Consider the following 14,778-nt stretch of genomic DNA (forward strand, 5'->3'; position numbering starts at 1 on the left):
AAATCGCTTTTATTATACAGTTGAAATATTAATTATAAGCTTCTAGTCTATTTTCACACAATTGATCAGGAGCACACACTGATAAAGCATGCACTGGGCAAGAATCATGGTTGGTACATTAACACACTGGGATAAGGCATGAAAACAATACAATTATGTGCTTAGGGTAGGTTCAAAATTGCCTTCAACTGACATTCAGTGTATTTCCTAATTTAAATTGTGTTAGAAATATGGTATCTACTTTGAAAACCAAATGCTGTAACAGAAGAGGGAAGAACTGTGGGCAAGAGAGTGGTAGATTTCTAGTTATAGGCTAAGGTTTAGCTTTGGCATGTTGTGTCATATTTTCTTATTACTTTCTGAATCTGTGAAGAGCCACTTGTTCTTTAATGACGTCCTTGCTCATACTATAGCCTATTTTTCTAATATTTGTGGGAGAATACAACCATACTTTTGTTTTCTATGTCTGTTTTGGGATTTTTTCCATTATTCCTCAAGGAAGAGATTATCCAAATATTTTTCTGGAAGGAGAAAGAAATTACACCTTAACCTAACTTATTCCTATTAGGCTTTTACTATCGCAAGCAGTCATTTACAGTTTGAAATGATCATTACCTTTTTAAAAAAATTTTTTTAAATGTTTATTTATTTTTGAGAGAGAGACAGAACATGAGCCGGGGAGGGGCAGAGAGAGAGGGAGACACAGAATCTGAAGCAGGCTCCAGGCTCTGAGCTGTCAGCACAAAGCCTGACACGGGGCTCGAACCCACCAACCGTGAGATCGTGACCTGAGCCAAAGTCAGACACTTAGCCAACTAAGCCACCCAGGCACCCCTGATCATTACCTTTCCAAGTAGCACTGTGTATTTTGCTTTCTTCGTTTATTTTTCTTTCCTTGAATAGAGTGTCATTTCTCACTAAGATACCTCATAGGATCCATTTATGAGATATACAAGATCAAGATTTGATTTTTACTGTTTTATCTTTCTTTTACAAGTAAGCTCTTTTTTAGCATATGAGACACATAAAATATATAAAAATTGAGCATGCTTATGTCCAAACCTAAATTACAATTTATGAGGGCACCCATTTGGCTGACAAGACATTTGTTGAAAACATACTTTGTGTGATATTTGTGTCAAAAATATATTCATTTATTATGAGCCCTTTATTGTTTAATATTATGAACAAATAGTATTCACAAAATAAACCATTGTTACCAAAGTTTTCATTGGAATTATTTTGTTTTATCCTAAAACTCAAAATCTGTTAGCAGGAAATGCATAAAGTCGTATGAGTCATCTGGTCCAGTATGATTCCATCCATGAAAAAATAAATACAATGTAGAAATAAATAGCTTTGTAGTAAAATATAAAGGTGTGTACACCCTTTGTCAAATAAATAAATAGCATGACTTCAGTTTGCTTTATTCTTTCATGTGAATTAGTAAATGAGTTTTTTAGCTGCCAGAAGGGTGTTCTTCAGAAGCATTGCCACTGTCATGGGTCCGACGCCTCCTGGAACTGGGGTGATATAGCTAGCCTTCTTCTTAACAGCTGATGGAGAAAACAGAAAGCCATCTTTATTTTTAAGTTTTTTTTTCCTGAGAATACGATATTTTTAAACATACTGAACTATTAAAAGATAAACTGAGATACATAAAAAATTTTTTTCAGACTTTATTTTTTGGTTGGGGGGGGGGCACCTAGGTGGCTCAGTTGGTAAAGAATCCAACTCTTGATTTTGGCTGGGGTCATGATCTCAAGGTTGGTGGAACTGAGCCCTGCATCAGGCTCTGTGCTGACAGCATGGAGCCTACTTGAGATCCTCTCTCTCTCTCTCTCTCTCTCTCTTTGCCCCTCCCTGACTAGCATGTTGCTCTCTCTCTCTTAAAAAATAAATAAACATGATAAAAAGATTTTAAATTTTTAAAGTAATCTCTACATTCAACGTGAGGGCTCGACCTTACAACCCTGCGATCAAGAGTCATACTCTACCAAGTGAGCCAGCCAGACACCCCTAAAATTTTTAAAGTTTATTGGAGTATTTATCAATTCGAATTGGACAACAACAAACTGGAAGTGGTCAGGAGTGCTCCACCAACAAGGAGCTAGCTAGAGATTTGTAACAGAAGAGGCAGAAACAAAGCAAGGTCATTATTGATTGGCTACAACTTAAAGCCTAATCGGTGTTGGTGACTGGTCGTTCTTAGGTTTTGATTTTGTAACCTGGAGGCGTTTATAGGCTTAGATTTTGGTTTGCTTACACACGCTGCCATGGCATTAGAGCCATATGAGTCTAACAGCCTCCTTGTTTAATTAATTAAACAGAATAGAGTGGATTTTTCTGCATTACACATATCACTCTAACAACGTCAAAACATTTTTAGAATGAAGTAGGCTAGAAACACTCACACACTTAGGTAAACAGTCCTGTGTGTGATGTCTAATCATCCTAAGACTGTAAGTTGAATCTCCATGAAGTTGGTTTGACATGATAAAAATCCATAATCCATGATTGACCCAACTACCTGTAATTCTCATTAACTACTCCTAAAATACATGCTATTGGTCACAAAGGGGGAACAGGACATAGACAGTTCAGCACACGCCATTTGTTAAATTGGAAAATTCCTGTTGTAACAACAGCATCATTTATGTGTGGATAATACATTCCAGTGCAAGTCTAATAAAAATCATCAAACATATCTGAACTACTGAGCATATACACATAGTCCTGTTCTAAGGTATGCAGACTTCTATTCAGTGAATAGACTCAAAGAAAATGACAGAGAACTTTCAGCAAGTTTTATTTAAGAATGTTTTCACACCCACATTATTACACATGAATGGCTCCATACTTTGACCTGCTGGTTTAGTGCTTCACCATGTGAATATGAACAATGAAGTTTTCCCAGATAACTTACAAAATTAGCATAGACAATGCTTCTTCAATGCACACTCTGGCATTCTTAATCACATGTTATTTAAGATATATTGCCTTTTACAAGTTTGCTCGTATGTGCTTCCATATGAATCAAAAGTAACAGATCTTAAGTATTATTTACTATTACAGTATTAGACTTTGTAGACCTTAAGTATTATTTTTGTAGAATTTATATTGCCTTCTTGAAATAGGGTTTGTAAAATTTACATTTATCTTATTTGAAGTTAGTAGTACACAAGAATTTTTTTTTTAATCAGAGGAAAAGCAAAGGAATAATATTCTTTTACTTGAAGAAAAGTCCAAATAGGCTTAAAGACATCACAAAAAGAAAAATAGTCTAGCTAGTATGTATTACTTATGATTTGGAAAGCAGTAGATTAGTTTTCCAAAAAGCCTCTCTACACATGAACATGCCATTTCCCTCACCACACTTCTATCCAACGTCAAACACTCGGCTAGGTCAACAGCTATTTCACAAATAGCCATGAATTATCAATACTTTCTTCTTGCACTTTAGCTATTCCTTCCAACTGGAATATTCTTCTACTTTATCCATATAAGAAAAATCCTTACTATTCTTTAAAAGCCAATACAATGTTACCTGTGCATGATTTTTCTCAAAAACTTCTCCCTCCAACGTTGACTTCAAAGCCCCACCATCTGGGTTCCCAGTAACCTTATACGTTACTCCATTATGGAACTTAACACATTGTGGTGTCTGTCCCCTTAACTAGACCCTAGCACCTGGAAGGGAGAAACCAAGCCTTGACAGCTGTTGCTGTCGCCATTGTTTTTAATCTCAAGAGTCTCTCCATGCACAGATTAGCCATTTGATAAATTTTGTTAAGGTGAACTCAATAGCCCTTGAAATTTAAAATCTAAAATCAATTTGCAGGAATGTGTCAGAGGATGCAAACAATTTAGTTCATGCTAATTACTAAAAAACTCAAGCTACTAATTTGCTTGATCATGACAAACTCCATTTTTTACTATTTTTTAAAGTTTATTTATTTATTTTGAGAGAGGGAGAAAAAGAATGAGTGGGGGGAGGGTGAGAGAGAGAGGGTGAGAGAGAGAGGGTGAGAGAGAGAATCCCAAGCAAGGTCCGCACCGTCAGCGTGGAGCCCGATGCAGGACTTGAACTCACAAACTGTGAGATCATGACCTGAGCTGAAATCAAGAGTTGGATGCTTAACTGACAGAGCTACCCAGTCACCCTTACTTTGTGATAAGCTGACTTACTAGCATGACCAGTGCCTTCCAGGACCTTTTCTATAGACTTGGAAAAGCCATGCCTTTAAAATATCAGCAGATCTCTAGAAGAAATGTACTATATTACTACTATTTACACTGATTGTATAGAAAATCATGTATTTGTAAAGTACTAACTTTGAAACATTAATGGTTAAAAATAAAAGACTACTGAATGATATGGTAAATGAAGAATCAAGTATAAACTAAATCTTCAATGGAAAACAAAATGGTTCATTTCACAACAACAAGTGGATAAAATTCATTGTGTCAGGGAATCTGCTGTGGGTAAATAGTCATTTTTATATAATTTGGTTTTCAACTTGGAAAGGTAAAGCAGCTTGGAATTATGTGTATATAAAAAATAGTAATAACCCTCAGTTATTGAGTAATACTGAGTAATACTCTCAGTTGAGTACCTACTTCCTGCCAAAAACTTTATATATATTATTTGAATAATTCACATTGAATTATTACTTCATTTTAATAGATGGAGAAAGTATGTCTCCCCGAAGTTAAAGTGACTTACCACTCCCTTGTATGGTAGAGACATTATTTACAGCCAGGTTTGAAACATTCCACGATGCCATCATTCCACCCCATAACCCCGTGCAACTGCATTACCATGACCCGAATAAATATAAATATCCCAAGAAAGACTCAGGTGCCAAAAATGAACTCAGTTTTCTCAAAGGGGGAGGAGGATCGTCTGAGAAAAGAAACAAAGCGGAAAGTCCGAATAAAACATTTTCCTGCATATTTCCTGTGAGTCCTCACAGCTCGTCGTCTTTGAATTATGTCCAGCACATCAAATTACACAGCTGGCTTAGCAGTCTGAACTGCTTTCTTCCTGGGCGTCAGATCAGATAAACCACGGGTCTGCTCAGGTATCATGACACTCCTCTTCCAAATTATGTTTTTCACAACATGCTTACCATTGCGTTCTTCTGCTCCAAAAAGTGAGGTTTGGAATGTTGGGAGAGGGAAGGTGAATGAGCTGTTGCGCAAAATAATACCTGCTGGAAATCTGGAGCTTAGTCTGCTTTTTTTTTTACACGTTTTCCTGGTAAAAACTAACACACACATATTTTGTCCTGCCTATTACTTCATAGAAATACACGTGATGGGTAATGGGCCTTCACCTGACGTGGGCTAGGGGTTCTCTGGACGTTCATAAGCATTCAGTTGCATCAGCTCTGTACATTACTCACTAAGCAAAGGATTATGATATCACTATGAACACACACCTGACTATCCAAGTCCTTGCTTCAAATATTTTTTATCTCTGAAATAAAGTGGATGAATATGAAAATGAAGTCGGTATAGTCATGAGAGGCCAACTGTGAGGAGTTTGATTGAAAAAAAAAAAACATCTTGGGTGTTTATCCCTTTTGATTGGATTTTCATGAGAATCTACATCTGAGAAAGAAATATAACTGTATCTGCTGCTGGCTAGTGTTAATGTATTGTCTATTTACATAACAACCAGGATATGGAAATATTGATTTCTCAAGAAAGGTAGGGAATTTTCATTGGCAAATGCCAGTGGGTACAGATGCCAATGCTTAAAAGCATCTCTATAGCCTAATGATTTTGCATGACTATTCCAGGGCTGTCCTACACGACATATTTATGAAGTCTCAGAAGTGGCTTCTGAGCTAAAATTAGTCATGTGAGAAAGAGTTAAACTCAATACGTTTGATGCTCTGAAAAGCTTCTTCCCCAATCATGTCTGCAAGAGAGTAAGTTAACAAGCATTACATCACCAGAAAAATCTCTCATTGGCTGGTCTTTCCCTGAGGGCAGACAAAGGTTTGCACTTGCTCATAGAAGATGATGCTTTTAAAGATTAATCCTTTCTGTGCGGGGGGGGGGGGGGGGGGGGGACGTTCTATATGCTCTATTGAAAAGAATTATAGAAGCATTTTAAGGCAGTAATTTCCTTCAGAGACTTATTTACTCTGTGTTTAGGTGTGAGGGAGTATGTGTGTATGTTAAGGGAAATGCCAAATTTTCTGGATGTATGAGAACAAGGTTCAGGCTCCCCCTCTGCTATCCAAAAGTAGAGCATTCCTATGAAAACTTTCATAAGTCAAAATGGTATGAAGCTGAGGCAAATACTATTAATTTGTATGGAAAAAAATGTGAGCATTCCCAGACCTAAAAACAAACAAATGAACAAACAAACACACCTCTCTGGCTTTTCTGACACCTTAGGACACATTTTGCTAACAGGTGCACAAAATAAATGAAGATAAGCATAGATGCTCACAGACACAGTTCAAAGCTATGGCGGCTGGATGTTGCATTGTTCCCGACGAAGGAGCTTGGTGGGGCCGCTCTCCCAGCTCAGGGTGTACACTGCCTCTGTAATGCTCACTGCAAAACAAATGCTGAACGTTTTTCGTTTTGCCCTTTTTTTTTTTTTCCAGAAAAGCTAAAATCCTCGTTGGACTTCTTTCACTTAGGAAAAACAGATACTAACGTAGGTTTTTTTGTAAAAGCAAAGTGGCAACATGAACATTCAACCAGCGGGGGAGCACACATTACATCTTGATCAGTATCAGGATTTTCATGAGAGGCTCAGGGATGGCAAAACCAGGTTGAGATTCAATTTTGTGAAGTTAACACGATTTCAGAGTTACTGAAACTGTTGGACAATGGAGGCAAATAAAACAATCACCAAATCCTATTGTTATCTGCATGGAATTTGCTCTGGGGAATGAGATTCAGATGGAAATGAGTTGGTCCTGGTTAAAGCAAGTATCTGAAAATAAAGACTATTTTGAAGAAAGGCAACAATTAGCAACAATCTATTTGAATGACCTCCCTAAAAACTTCAGACACTGCAAAGGAAATGCTATAGATTTCCTTGAGGATGATTTAGAATATTAGAGTCTACATTCAGTTGTATAGCAAGAAAAGAGATGACCATTTAAAATCAGTTATTTGAGTTGCAAGATTTGCCTCTGTACATACTACTCTCTTTCTTTGACATACCCTTTCTGCATTTCCTCACCTGATGAATATTTATTCTTCCCTTGCAGATTTAGTTAAATGTCACTTCCTCTGTGGTGCTCATTAACTCCCCAGGCTGAGTTCACTCATCGATCCATGAAACTTAGCAGTGATTTTCAATTCGCAGTCACAACGTATGCTGGAGTCTCCTGAGAAAAGCAGTCAAACTACATCTACTTTCTCCCACCTCATGTTAGGGCACACCACTGAGAATCGTTGCTGAAGTGAGAGAGATTTCTAATAGCGGTTGTGTGAGGGAGAGGGTGTCACACATGTTAACAGCAGCAAAGAGGAAGTTTAAAACATGGTTGAAATTCATTGCTTCATTAAGGATACTTCACTTGGGGACCTCCAGGTCTCCCAGTCAGGCCCCAGGCAAACCCTGATGTGCAAATGCTTGAATCACAGTTGCTAATGCCCCATGGGTCAAAGCAAGTTACAGGGTCAAACTCAGATTTGAAAGTCTCGGGATAAGGATATTGGTAAAGTTGCGTTGCCAAAGAGATGAATATATGGGGACAGAAGAAATGTTTATTCATTTTTTTTATAATCTACTGTAGTAGTCCTTTGGTTTAGAAATGAAATCTCTAACCTGCTGCCAGGTTTATTCTTTAAAACATAGAGTAGAGGGGCGCCTGGGTGGCTCAGTCGGTTAAGCGTCCGACTTCAGCTCAGGTCACCATCTCGCGGTCCGTGAGTTTGAGCCCCGTGTCGGGCTCTGGGCTGATGGCTCAGAGCCTGGAGCCTGCTTCCTGTTCTGTGTCTCCCTCTCTCTCTGCCCCTCCCCCGTTCATGCTCTGTCTCTCTCTGTCTCAAAAATAAATAAACGTTAAAAAAAAAAATTAAAAAAAAAAACATAGAGTAGATCATTTCAGCTTTGGAACATTTGATGCATCTTCACCGTCTCCAGGATAAAGTATAAATTCTTTGTTGTGGCCATTAAGGTCCTTTATGATCTGGCCCTACATCTGTGTCTTGCATTATTTCTGAATACTTGCATATTTTCCTAACTTATTCACTATTCCCACACTGGCTACAGATTGGCCCAGATAGAATCACCACAAACGTTTCTGGAGAAAGATGGCAGCCATAGCCACTGTCCCTTGGAACTTACAGTGTAACTGGGTGAGAGATATTAAAAATATAATCACCTAAATGATCACTGAACTATGGCTATGAAATGTACTACAAATGTGAACGTTAGGAGGGAGGACCTAACTGAGCACTACACGCATTTGTGGTATTTATCTATGCCAAGTCCAGAAACATGAAGGATCAATCAATGTTTCCATGGGAAATGGAGAGGTGGGGAGTAGACAGTGTTCTTGGCAGGGGGGAACCATGTCTGTGACAATGGTGGAAAGAAGCCTCCCTCGGGTTGGAAACATGGCAAGAAGGCCAGGGGGGCTGACATGCAGAGTGAAGAGGAAGAGTCCTGCTCATGTAGAGCCTAGAATAAAATGTTAATAATTTTAGATATTAACCTAAGAGCAATGGTTAAAGTATTTTTAAAATTTGAGGAAAAAATACATTCTGAGGCAAGATAAGATCAGATGGGGAAACTGTCTGTTTTGTATTGGCACATTTCTCAAATGAGTTTATCATCAGGGGTGGAGGAAAGGGAGATAAACAAAAAGTAGGAACATCGACTAAAATGTGTAGGATGGTAATAAATGCTGGTTGTATGCGAGTGACTCAAGGAGGGAACAGGAATCAGATATGGGCATCAGAGAAAGATTTGTAAAGTGACAGAAAAGCTTCAAGATCTGATGGATGCCAGCGTGTTAAGAAAAAGGAGAGAATACAATGCAGACATAAGGGAATAGTAAAAGCAAAGGAGGTTTGATCCCACAATGAACTTGATGCAACGGAGGAGCTGACAGAAGTTCATCACGATGGAAGTACATGAGGAAAACAGAGTAGATGAGGCAGGGGAGGTGGACACGGGCTACGTGACCCGGAGGTGAGGAGTCAGGACACTTAGGTTGGGTGATGACAGCTGTAGTTATTGTGTCCAGATGAATAAGCTTTTAGGAAAGACCGTGAATGAACACACTTCTATATGTAGGAATAGCCAGTTCTGCAAAATGAGAAGTCGGGAGTGAAAAATGTATACAATTTAATAGTTTTTAAATCAGGTAACTAAACTACGGAGACATTCATGTTGTATTTTCATAAAGTTTTAGGTCCCTGAATGTCATTAAATTATTATCCAAGACATCTTTTTTTGTTTTTGTTTTTGAAAGAGAGAGAGAGAGAGAGAGAGAGAGAATGGGAAAGAGGGAATGGCAGAGAGAGAGGGAGAGAGAATCTAAAGCAGCCTCCACATCCAGCACGGAGCCCAACATGGGCTGGATTTCAAGACTACAAGATCATGACCCGAGCTGAAATCAAGAGTCAGGCACTTACCCGACTGAGCCACCCACGTGCCTCCTCCCCCCAAGAAATCCTTTTGTAGTCTGAGATCTGGAATCTGACCTGTTGTGTTCCTTTTTCTCCACCATGTGGATGACTGCTTTTTTTTCAGTTACTGGCTTCAGATTTCTAAAGCAAAGAATTAAGATCGGCACGCTTGACATCTTTTCCATTATTCTTACTTGAAGACAACTACGCTTCAAGGTCAGGACTAGAGCCAGAACTATGGAGCAGAGGTTGTTTCATGTTTCCAATTTGAGGGGATGACAGGGATGATGGAAGAAACTAGGTGCCCAGTCCAAGGTGTGGAAAGATTACTCACGAAGGATACAAGTAGCAACTTAAGAGACATCAAAATGCCCTTTAACAACTTAGGTAAGAATAAAAGAAAATGTATGGGATCGTTAATCTTTGGTACCAGCAATGCATGCCTCATGATAGTGTGTCTCTGGCTTGTATGTTTATTTCCCCTGGAAACTTTACGTTCTCAGGTTCCTAGCATCTGGACTTAATAACCCAAACTCTCACCTAATATACTTTGTTAGGAAGACTCAATAATTCTTTGGCAGATAGTGAATTTCTGCTTCAGCACATTATATACTACTCCAAAGGTTCCAACTAATAGAGTTTCCGGATATACCTACACCATTAATTTTGCTATTATGGCTTGGAAATTGTATATTCTGGCAAAGTCAAAGAATATATTTGTGCTTTATAAATGTATTTTTGGGTGGAGGATGAGAAACTGGTGTCTCAAGTTCCTGTAACATTGTTTTATCTCTCTTTGTATTTTGTCCAGTTCTCTGTCATTCTTAAGGAAGTACTCTATGGCCATGTCAGATTTGCAACAATGCCACAAATAATTTAAAACAATTTTTTTAATGTTTATTTATTTTTGAGAGAGAGAGCATGAGTGGTGGAGGGGGAAGAGAGAGAGGGAGACACAGAATCCGAAGCGGGCTCCAGGCTCTGAGCTGTCAGCACAGAGACTGACACGGGGTTTGAACTCATAAATTGCAAGACCATGACCTGAGCCAAAGTTGGATGCTCAACCGACTGGGCCACCCAGGCACCCCTGCCAGAAATAATTTTTAAAACCAACTTCCTTCCCCAAAAGGAAAAGGAATGATTCCTTATGTGTGGCAAGACAGCAGATGGAAATTTTCTTGTTTCTCTCATATGAATTTCACCAGTCTAGTATACATGGGTAATTGTCTAAATTAAATGCTTAGAGAATTTTCCCATGCTTCTAAATGCAGGCCATTTAGACATGACCCCTATACACATCCACTATAATGAAGTGGAGACAAGCTTCAGGAAAATGAAGTACATGAATAACAACCAGAAAAACCTGACTGGCATAGGACTGGAAAAATAGTATGACTCAGGCGGTAATATGGAAAACACTCCACTTTCTCATATAGTTGATATAAAAATGACACTTAAGAGCATTTGATGATGAACCAGAGAGAGTAAAGGGCTCCTTGACAAGTGAATGGCTCACCATTGAACACTTGCAAGGCAACAAGGAATCAGATGCCCCAAAGGTAATTTACTATGCTTCCTCTTGCATTTATCTGGTTGGCTGATTCTGGGGTTTCTATAAGATTTCTACATGCATGAGGACATTCATTATCACAGCACCCTTTGGGGCATTAATGGGATGGACAGGATTAATGTCCTGATGGATTACAAGAGAAAGAGACTCTGATCCACATGTCTATACAAAGTGCATTGGCTTCAGTAGTTTGGTGGGCTGCATTTAGATCAATGCATCCCTCACCTATTTATAACGCTATCTGTATGTGTAGGGTGGCTAAGCCTTTTTTTCCTTTACTTTTCTCCTTACATTAAATCAAATCTCTATATACCCAGCGACCTGTCTCATAGATGTGAATACCAAAAAGTACTGCTCAGACCACCCAGAAGGCATTCGATGGGACCAAATAGCAAATCAATCACCAAATGAAAATTTGAAATTGCTTTCTGTGAACTCTGTCTATGACACATCAGTGGAACCTCCTTTCTGACCATGGAGGGTGTCAGCTACCATTGCCAATTTCCATTTTGGTAGGCCAGAGTAAGGATCACTGCCATGTATGTTTCTAGTACTCTACCAAAAAGACTAACAATATGTCCTTTTCATGACTTCTTTAAAAGAAACATAATCGTCATTTACTCCTGTCATTCTTCCCAGTCCTTTTTCCTCAAACCACTGAACATTCCTATCATACAGTGACACATCTGTAAACTAGATGGGTTGTTTGGAGCATCCTCCAAATCTCCTGGCAAGGCCTTAATGTTGGTATCCTGCCATAATCAACCCAAGATAGTAGGAGATAAAATATCCTTCCATCAACATTTGTATTGTAATATGGGGTCCTGACAAGCAACTACAAAAAAAAAAAATCTCATCATTAGGTGTAAAAGAAGAAGAGAGACTTACAGAATCACTGGGCACTTCTCTTGTTCCTGTGGATGTCCTTTTTATGTTTCGACTTTATTCTCTATAAAGGTAGGTTGCTCGATGTCAAATAAAACCTTCTAAAAAGATCTTTAAAGCTGACCTGATTTCAAAGATCTAGACTTCGCAATGAGCATCGTGTCGTAAATTGTAAGCATGTTGTGAGCCACAGTGGGGGCAGCTGGCTCACTGATAGAGATCTCACAGTGACCATTACTACTTGTTTTATGAAATGAGCTGCATGGGCACTATGACCACAGCATTAGTAACAGTCTCTCTCAAAGAAGCTTTTGCAAATTTCCATCAACTTTTTCGAAACGATTGGAAGAAATCACCTCTGGGTTAAAGTGTTAGGCCTTCCCTTATACTTGAGCCGGATTTGGGGGCTACCTTGTAATTACCTACCACAAAAGTTGATATCTTGAGTCAGATTGACCATATTGTTATGAACTGAATGTGTGGGTACCTCCAAAATTTCTATGTTAAAATCCTAATCTAGGATGCGATGGAATTAGGAGGTGGGACTTTGGGAGGTGATTAAGTCATGAGGGTGGAGCCCTCAAGAATGGAACTCATGCTTTTTTTGAAAAGACTCCACAGAGCTCTCTCACTCGTTGCACCAGATGAGGATACAATGAGAAGTTAGCTGTCCGTAACCCAGGAGAGGGTCCTCATCCGAATCCGACTATGGTGGCACTGTGATCTTGGACTTACTCCATCCAGAACTATAAGAAAATAAATGCTGTTGTTTCAGCCACCCAGTCTGTGGTAATTTGTTATGGCAGACTGAACTAACATATGTATCATCAAATTAAATGATTAACACTGAAAATCGTGTTGGTAACTTTTTTTTTTACAATAGTAATAATAATAATAATAATAAAGTGATCAAGTTGCTCAAAACTAGTGCCATTTCCTTAGAAACTGGCAATACTCTCTGACTTTCCCATCTCGTATAACACACACTTGGTAGTAAGTAGTGCCAAACCATTTCCAAAAGATGCTTACTTTAAAATAAAACAGATGAGGGGCGCCTGGGTGGCTCAGTCGGTTGGGCGGCCGACTTCGGCTCAGGTCATGATTTCACGGTCCGTGAGTTCGAGCCCCACGTCGGGCTCTGTGCTGACAGCTCAGAGCCTGGAGCCTGTTTCAGATTCTGTGTCTCCCTCTCTCTGACCCTCCCCCATTCATGCTCTGTCTCTCTCTGTCTCAAAAATAAATAAACGTTAAAAAAAATTAAAATAAAACAGATGAACATAGGCGAAGGAAAAAAAAAAGAGAGGGAGGCAAACCATAGAGACTCTTAACTACAGGGAACAAAATGAGGGCAGCTGGAGGGGAGGTGGGTAGGGGATGGGTTAGATGGATGGTGGGTATAAAGGAGGGCACTCACGATGAGCACTGAGTGCCAGAAGTAAGTGACAATTTACTAAATCCTACTCCTGAAACTAATATTGCACTGTATATTAACCTACTGGAATTTAAATAAAAACTTGAGACATTACTTTTTTTTTAAATTTTTTTAATCTTCATTTATTTTTGAGAGAGAGAGACAGGGTGCGAGCGGAGGAGGAACAGAGAGAGAGGGAGACGCAGAATCTGAAGCAGGCTCCAGGCTCTGAGCCGACAGCACAAAGCCCGATGTGGAGCTCGAACTCATGGATTGTGAGATCATGACCTGAGCTGAAGTTGGACGCTTAACCGACCTGAGCCGCTCAGGTGTCCCAAAAGAACCTCACTTTAACATGTGATCTGGAGAATATAAATCCCATGAGAGCAGGAACTTTATATTGTGCATGGCTATATCCCCAGTACCTTGAAGATACGTTGAATGAGAAATGTGTGTTGAGTAAATCCACGAATGTCTCAGTGGACGTATTATTACTGGATCTGGATTGTCGTAGGTTAATAATATGTTTGATGCCACCTCAAGTGGCAGCTTTTGTTCCCATTAAGGCAACTTTAAGGAATTACTCCTGTAATGTAATTGTAACACTAGAGATTTGTAAGTACAGAGGATGATCATACATGTGAACCGTGGTATGCCTAGGAAGGAGAAAACCTGCTGTGGGATGGAGATACAAAAGGAATACAGGGCAAGAAGCTTACCTTACAGAGGCGTACAAGGCAGGAGGGAACAACCAAGTGAAAGTACAAGGTAGTACAGAAGCAAGAACAAAATGAACAAGGCAGGTAAGACCTTCCATGGGAGTTTCGAGAAGATGGGGATAAGCATGAGTGCCTTCAAGTTGATTCATATGATATTGGGGTGAAGAACAGACTTGACCAGAAGAGAGTGGAGGTCAGAAAAGCAGTGAGGAGCAAGATGGTAACTGCAACGTGAAGTTAGGTGCTTCTGGATTAGTACCAAAGTGAGACTGGAGAGAAAAGGCAAATAATGAGCATACACACAAACACACACACATACTGTCTTCTGCCAGGGACCATACTCAGCAAGCTACATACATTAGCTCATGTGAGGTGATTATTTCACATAATCTTCATAACAACTTTATAAGACAGGCATTATTATCTGTTTTTCAGATGATAAAATCAAGTCTCAGAGAGGTGAAGGGATTTGCCTAAGATCATAATTGTTTTATGCAACAGAACTAGGATTCATACCTAAGTCAGCCTGACTCCAAATTGAAATCGTTTTAAGAAAGATTGGGCATAATCTACGA

At 39.2% G+C, this 14,778-nt stretch overlaps 1 protein-coding gene across 2 annotated transcripts in view; it reads right to left on the bottom strand.

The window, feature by feature from the left end:
- Window positions 1-14,778, bottom strand: part of MTHFD2L (methylenetetrahydrofolate dehydrogenase (NADP+ dependent) 2 like) — a 143,834-nt gene continuing 129,056 nt past the window's right edge. For both annotated transcript variants that reach the window (XM_027058271.2, XM_027058266.2), the window contains one exon: window positions 1-1,556. In XM_027058271.2, coding sequence (XP_026914072.1) covers window positions 1,444-1,556 — 113 coding nt within the window. In that variant the 3' untranslated portion in view covers window positions 1-1,443. The remainder of the gene's footprint in view (window positions 1,557-14,778) is intronic.

Source organism: Acinonyx jubatus, chromosome B1 (assembly GCF_027475565.1).
Source record: "Acinonyx jubatus isolate Ajub_Pintada_27869175 chromosome B1, VMU_Ajub_asm_v1.0, whole genome shotgun sequence".
NCBI lineage: Eukaryota > Metazoa > Chordata > Mammalia > Carnivora > Felidae > Acinonyx > Acinonyx jubatus.